At 40.8% G+C, this 7,930-nt stretch overlaps 1 protein-coding gene across 1 annotated transcript in view; it reads right to left on the bottom strand.

The window, feature by feature from the left end:
* NPHP3 (nephrocystin 3) overlaps positions 1-168 on the bottom strand; it is a 64,655-nt gene extending 64,487 nt beyond the window's left edge. Inside the window, exon 1 of the mRNA XM_006165547.3 lies at positions 106-168. Coding sequence (XP_006165609.1) covers positions 106-168 — 63 coding nt within the window. The remainder of the gene's footprint in view (positions 1-105) is intronic.
* Positions 169-7,930: the final 7,762 nt, after the last annotated feature.

Below are 7,930 nucleotides of genomic sequence, written 5' to 3'. Positions count from 1 at the left end.
ATTTTCCCGTGAGAATCACATCTGTTGAGAGTTTTATCATTCCAGTGGCTTCTATTAAGTATACAGTTACTGCCTACTATATGCAAAGCACTGTACTTAACTAACTTCCAGATCTTGTTCTCTGTTGCGTCTATTTATATATTCTATCAGTCTTGGATTTTCGGTCATCGTTTTTATTGTTGTTATTTGTTGCTAATGAGCTTATGCTGAGCACATATTGTGGTGCAAATAACTGATGATCCAGAGATGTCAAGTGTAGCACAACTCTCAGAAAGCACACAGACTATTAATGTTTGTCACTACCTTTTAAATAACCTTTAAATTGCTTTGTAGATATCCCTAAACACAAGTCCAGGTTTGCTGAAATATTGAAGACATCTGTTTTTATAGTGACATCAAGAGCACAGTGTACACGTTTAGCACACATAGAACCAAAGTGACCAAACTAGGTGAGTGAGCCCACGAAGATACATTTCTGTGAAGCCAGCCTATGACTCCTCGTCTTGCATCTCGGGGAGCTCTGCGCCAGCTCTCATGGCAGAAGAGATGCTGTGTCAGTTTACAGCTCAGGCCTTGAGGGAAGGACAGCTTGATCTGTGTCTTGGGAGCCTTGAGCCACCACGTGAAGAGACCTCCTACCCTGACACTGCAGGACTGGAGATGTAATGTGTAGGCATTCCAGTGTCAGCTGGGCCCAGCCTTCAGTCGTACTTACCAAGCAAGTGAAATGAAGCCATCAGAGACTTTCGGATCAGCTTAGGTATTACGAGATAGGTACTAAGTGCCTTCAGTATATGTTACAAGCACAACAAAATTGCAGTTGGTTTAAGCCATTAAATTTAACAGTACTTTGTTCTCACACTTGGGTCAAGAAAAAAACCTCTTTGCTTTTGCTTTGAGTCTTTTTTTTTTAGCTTAAAACAACAAACATTTATTTTCTCGCAGTTGTGAAGGCACAAGTCTGAAATCACTGTGTCAGCAGAGCCAGGATCTCTCCGTCTCTGGATAGAATCCCTTCATGGTCCTTCCTGCCTTCTGGCAGTGCCATCAGTCATGGTATGGCTCGATTTGTAGCTGCATCACTCTACTCTCTGCTGTGCCATCACATGGCATTCTCCGCATACCTCTATTGTTTCGGTTAAAGGACACCAGTCATATTGATTCTGAGCCTATCCTAAAGGCCTCATCTTTAACCAGTAGTTTAGGTACTTGCTTCTTTTAAGTTTGCTCCCCACCCTTTATTTATTTATTTATTTATTTTTTGAGAGGTTTTTGCTATAGGGCGCGTGCGCTCGCCAGACAGACAGAGAGAGACAGAAAGCAAGAAATCACCCCCCGGGGGGATGGCCACGCCACGATCCCTTCTCCTCCGTTCTCCTCTCGGGATCTTGGGCATGAACGCATGCACACACTCCCTGCATGAGTTTTAAGCCATCGGGTGGGTCCGGGACGCGAACCGCGGTTGACTACATGGGAATCCAGCGACATAATCATTATGCTAACTGCTGGTCCCCCCACCCTTTTTGTTAATGCATTTTTTTTTAATTTCATGAAAAACAGTTTTAGTTTTTTTTTTCCTGAAACTTTTTTTAACTTAATTTACATTCATTCCCTAAGCATCATCACAACATACAAAATGTGATTTCCCATCCAGAATATACTACATAGTGGCTCAATCATGCATGTTATTATCAAAAATTTTCCATTTCTAGTTTCTATTATTTTTTTACCCCTATTTCTGACCTCTGTCCTTTCCCACCCTCTTCTCACACCATCTCTTATGTCTACTGTTGTCTTCCATTCCTTTCCCCCTACATTGTATTGATCACACAATTTCTTAAATAATCTAACTACTTTCAATAGCAAGTTCACTTGGTACTATTAAGAAAAGCAGTTTTAACTTAAATCAAAGAAATGCTAAGGAAATCTGCTTAAAACTTAAAGCCAGGAAGCAGGTTAGGAGTCTGTTCAAATGGTAGGTACATGAACCTATCCATAGCTCAAGACAAGACACAAATCCTTACCACCAGATAATAAAGTCGCTTTGGGTCATTTGTAACATTGAATGATGCTGCTGGCTTTTAAAAAAAATATGATTTGTAGAATAGACATTACTTGTACAGGGCAGTGTATGTTCGGCTCTCAGCCCATGGATCTTAGAATCACTTGGCACACTTGCTATTCCTGAGACTGAAGCTTGCAAATTTGCATATTTAGTTAGCTCCCAGGTGATGTGTATGTACTTAAAGCTCTCAGAACCATTAAGATTGTGTAAAAACTGTGTTCGGGATGATCTCATTTCTTGCTACTCAAAGCCTGGTCCAGGGAACCAGCAGTTAGCGTAATGGCTATGTCGCTGGACTCCCACGTAGTCAAACGCGGTTCGCAGCTCGGACCCCGCGGCTTACCGCGGTTCGCATCTCGGACCCGGTGGCTTAAAACTCACGCCAGGCGCGCGTGCATGCGTGCCCAACATCCCAAGAGGACAATCGAGGAGAAGGGATTGCGGCGTGACCATCCCTCCTGGGGGGTGATTTCTCGCTTTCTGTCTCTCTGTCTCTCTCTTGTCTGTCTGGCGAGCACACGCGTCCTATAGTGAAAACCTCTCAAAAAAAAAAAAAAAAAAAAAAGAAAGAAAGAAAGAAAGAAAAGCCTGGTCCACAGGCAGCATCTTCAGTATCACTTGCAGCTTGTTAGGAATCAGATTCTGAAATGCCATCACAAGTCTACTGAATCAGTTTGCAGAGAGTCAAGGTCCTCCGGATGATTTAAACATACATTAAAATCTGAGGATGCAGCATAGAATAAGGATTTTTAACTCTGGTTTCATGTTACAAGCACCTGGAGAACTTAAACTAAAGCCTGCTGCCTCACCGCAAACCACTCAGATCACAGTCTCTAGGCTTTGGAGTTTGGCCATTGTTATTTTTTAAAAGCCCCCAAAAGGATTTTAATCAGTAGGTAAGTTTGAAAGTCAGTGGTTTTATCTCTGCTGTCTTGTGGCCAACATGGGTGCGATTTCTTTTCCTAACTATCTTGGCATATATTTGCTTGCCTCCAGATTCCTGTTTGAACTTTCTTTCCTCTTGTCACAGTTCATCATAGTGAAGGCACATGCGATTTTGACCTTATTGATAATATTGTACTTCAACTTTAGTGACCCGAAGAAAATTTTATCATTGTGAAATAACTGACCTATCTAAATTGGAAATGCTACGTTGAAATAACCTTTGAAGAAAAGGGTACCTGTGGAGGAAGATTTTCTAGTTCTCATTAAAATAACCCTGCTATGTTCTATCACTTGAACTGTGACTTCTAAGGTCCCATACTAGAAAGTCAGTAAGTGTGACTTTAATTTCAAGGAGTAATTAACTATCTGGGACAACTAATCTGATTAAACATCTGTTGTTTAATATTTCTACCACTAGGTGTCAGTATAACTCAGGAAAAAATTCACTCGGCTGGTAATTTGTATGTCCAAAAAAGGATCATTCTCATGGGTACCAGATGATGGTAAAGAATTCAGTGTAAGTGTTGAAGTTTTCATTAGTGATCACATATCAACACTGACTGACTGACTTTGCATCACAAGTAATAACATGACTCTGGAAATTATACAACAGACACGAACAAGTGTTAGCAAGCTTTTTCTAGAAAGGACCAGATAGTAAATATTTCGATCTGTGCAGGCCATATTGTCTCTGTCACAATTACTCAGCTCTGCCATTTTAATGTGAAAGCAGCCCTACACAGTACACACAAGAATGGCATGTCTGCATCCCAATGCTACTTTATTTACAAACACAGGTGGTGGTAGGATTTGACATGGAGATTGTATTTGCTAACTTCTGAACTAGAGGAAAAGTTCTGACATCTGCATAATTTTCAGGATTACCTGGAAAGTTTGTTAAAAATTTGGAGTCCTGGGGCCAGCAGGTGGTGTGGTGGTTAAGGCACTGAACTTTCATGTAGCCTACTATAGTAGCTTAAAAAATCACACCAGTTATGTGTGTGGGTGTGCCCAAAATCCCAAGAGGAGAATGGAGGAGAAGGAATTGCTGCAGGGCCATAGCCCGCTGAGGGATGCTTCCTCCCGCTCCCTCTCCCTGTCTCTCTCTGGCAAGCACATGTGCTCCCTGGGGGTGGGGGCAGGACACAACTGCAAAGGTCAGGTTCACAGTGTCTCTGTAGACTCTCAAGTACATCAGTGAAGGACTCATTCCCCTGTGTGTCTGTGTTAAGCCACTGGTCTTGGGATTAGTCTGTACCACAGCACAGCCTTGCCAAACCCGACTGATAGAAGAGGATTCTGACTTAGTTTGAACAGAGAAGGGAAGGAGATTGGAGAAAACAGGGAGAGTGAAGGAAAAGAGATTAGTAAGATTGTGGAACATTGCATGATAACTCCACAAAATATCCCAAATCTTCAATAAATTTATAACCCCCCCCAAAAAAATTTTTACTGTGCTTGATTTTTTTTTGTTTTATTGCATGAATTGGTGAAGGAAAGGAGCTTAGCACCTGTGAAACAAAGTACAAAGTACAAAACTACAAAGTACAAAAGTGAAACAAAGACAACAGACATCCTAGCTGTGGGCAGAGAAATAGGGTGAGGATATCTTAAATATCAAGTGTCCAATCCCGATGCCGATGCCATGTGCTCTCTAAAAACAGGGTTTCCTCAGGTTGTTTCAGCTTGAGCTAAGTGAAAAATGGACATATAGGGACCAGTAGTTGGCATAATGGCTCTGTCGCTGGACTCCCATGTAGTCGACCACAGTTCGAGTCCTGGACCGGGAGGCTTAAACTCACGCCAGGCACGTGTGCGTGCATGCCCAAGATCCCGAGAGGACAATGGAGGAGCGGGGACTGCAGCATGGCCATCCCCCCTGGGGGGTGTTTTCTCGCTTTCTATCTCTCTATCTCTCCATCTTTCTGGTAAGCACATGCGCCCTATAGCAAAAACCTCTCATTAAAATAAAATTTAATAAAAGGACATATAGAACACCATGCTTTAAAAAGAGTCACAATGAGTTTCATTAAGAGTAAAGTAGCAAATACATTTACCATTACCATGATCTTATATAAGGCATAGTGCACATTTGCGATCTTTGTTTAACAAATAGAGCAGTTCTATTTTTTCTGGGTAGAAGCCATCTATTTTTCCAGGATGTAAGAAGCCATTTATTTCTTATTTGCTGAGGTTTATCTCTTTGTTTCTTAAACTCAGGGCTATTTTCCCACCTCTACCTTACGTTTCACTGTGAAATTGAATGTAACCAGAATTTCTTCTGTGGAATCACCCACCCCAAGTCTGGTAATGAAGCCCACTTAAGGCAGTTATTAGTGACTGTCACTTTTCTTATCCACACTCAACGCTTAGATGTCACAAAGCAGGTAAGGAGCCAGCGTTAATCAGCTCCTACGGAGGAGAAGTGATGTCTTCTTTATTAAGTATAAATCTGAGAAAGAAGGTGACTTTTCTGACCAAAGCGAGCCTGGAGGGAGAGTCAGCTGACCTCTGTAGTTGCAAGAACAGGATAGCTTTTCACAAGTAGTGTATAGACAGAAACGACTGATTTTAATGTTCAGAGTTGAAATCAAGGGTCAGGCAGTGGCACAACTGGACCCATATTGGAGAGGTCTAGGTTTGCCTCCCAGGGCCTCGCTGTGCATGTGGGGCACACCCACATGTACCCATGATTTGGCTGGCTGATTCTGGAGGGGGGTTACAATAAAGACCCTGGTGGGGGTGTCTCTCTCTTTCATGAAATTAATTAATTAATTAATCATTTTAAAGACAATTCATGACCAACAGGTGGCATGGAGGTTAAGACAGCTGGGTCCCACATGGCCAACTGAAATGTTCAAGTCCTGGAACCTGCAGCTTGAAAATCACACTGGACATGTGTGCCCAAAATCCGAAGGGAAGACTGGAGGAGATGGGACTGCAGTTATCTCTCCATCTCTCTCATGAGTCTACATGCCCTTTAGCAACCTGGAAAAAGAAAAAAAATGGGGGGAGGGGCAGCAGATGGTGTAGCAGCTAAGTCACTGGACTCCCAACGTGGCTGACCACAGTTCAAGTCTCGGACCTGGTCACTTGAAACTCATGCCAGTGTGTGCATGTGCATGCCTAAGATCCCAGGAGGAGAATGGAGGAGAAGGGACTGCAACATGGTCATCCCCTAGGGTAGTGATTTCCTTCTCACTGTCTGTCTATCTTTCTCACTTTCCTTCTCACTGTCTGTTTGTCTTTCTTGTGCTCTAAGGCAAAAACCTCTAAAGTTTTTAACTTTTAAAAAAGTGTTTAAAAATATGAGAATTTATCTTTTAGATAAAATTTACTTATGATTACAAAAATTTTATTCATTTCTATAACTCTTATCACAGTTTTAACATATGAGTTGTAGCTCCCATTTATAAGTAAGCTTTATTCCAGCAGTTTAAGAATTTGCTAAGTGCTATTTGAAACATATTTTCTCAAGAAATAATGTTGGACAAGGTCACTATTGTTTAAGCTTAGCACACAGCTGAACACTACTCACGTAAGTACAAACAAACAAACAAAACTCTACTACCATTGCAATGTGTGTTCTATGGAAATATGCCTCCAGCATATCAACTCAGACAAGCCAGGAAGACATCCACCCTGGATTATGAAATGGCAATCTTAGCTGTCACTTTTGCCTGTGCTCATGGTTTGCTAGGCAAAATGATGGGGACGCCTAAACGCTACAGGCCAGTGTGGCCACATGATTCTGTTCAAGTTATTGGACTTTTTCCACTTTCGTTTCTTCACAATAATATTTCACTTTATAGCAGTTGTACGTAACCAAATAATTAAACCAGAATTGGTTGTTTTGTTCCTTAAGGATCCAGAAAACACACCATTTCAATTAGCAAAATTCTCTTGTCTAAGTAACTTTGTAGACCAAACCCAAAGAAATGCTGACACGTCTAACAGACATATTTTGTTCTCTGAAGGCTGGAGGCTGTTTTTATTGACAGTCTAACAAAGTGTAACTTCCCTTGACACAGAATCACTGGCAAATCTGCACCCTTCAGAACACGTCCCCATCATAGTATGGTTTCTGGAGATTCCATTTTAAAATGGCGTCAACCCATTGTTTGGAGATGGTCCGTGAGATGCTGAGATGAAAAGGCAAACTTCTTTTTAAAAAATTAAATTATTAATTGGTAAATAGAAATTGTATATATTTATGGTGTACCACACGATGTTTTGATATATATACACAGTATGGAATGGTTACATCAAGTTAATTTACATATGTACTTCCTCTTATATATTTTAAATCATCTCTAAATTGTTATAATACTCAGTAGAATGTAAACGCTATGTAAATAGTTGTTATCTGGTATCTTCACACACTTGTGTGTGTGTGTGTGTGTGTGTGTGTGTGTGTGTGAGACCACTAAGTCTGTTCTTAGAAATTTTTAAGTATAGTCAGCCATCCATATCCCTGAGTTCTGCATTCATGGATCGAACCAACCGTGAATCAAAAATTGTGTTTGAAAAAAAAAAGGGGAAATAATAACTCAACAATAGCAATAAAAAGACAAATGAAAATATAGGCTAGCAATTACTTACATAGCATTTACATTGTATTAGATATTATAAATAATCTCAAGATGATTTAAAACTGTGTGAGAGGTTGTCCGTAGGCTATAGGCAAATACTATGCCGTTTTATATAAGGGACTTGACTTTGACATCTTTGAGAGATCTTGGAACTAACGCCCAATGCATATGGAGGGACAACTGTATACAATATATTGTTACTAACTATATTCACAATGTTATACAACAGATATCTTAAACTCGTTTCTTCTATTTAACCGAAATTTTGTATGTATTGACCAACATCTCTCCAAGTCCCCATCCCTTACCCCAAGCCCCTGATAACCAC

The sequence above is a fragment of the Tupaia chinensis genome, unplaced genomic scaffold (genome assembly GCF_000334495.1).
Source record: "Tupaia chinensis unplaced genomic scaffold, TupChi_1.0 Scaffold143952_1, whole genome shotgun sequence".
NCBI classification, from domain to species: domain Eukaryota; kingdom Metazoa; phylum Chordata; class Mammalia; order Scandentia; family Tupaiidae; genus Tupaia; species Tupaia belangeri.
The sequence above is the reverse complement of the archived record's forward strand: the minus strand, read 5'-3'. Positions and strand labels throughout refer to the sequence as shown.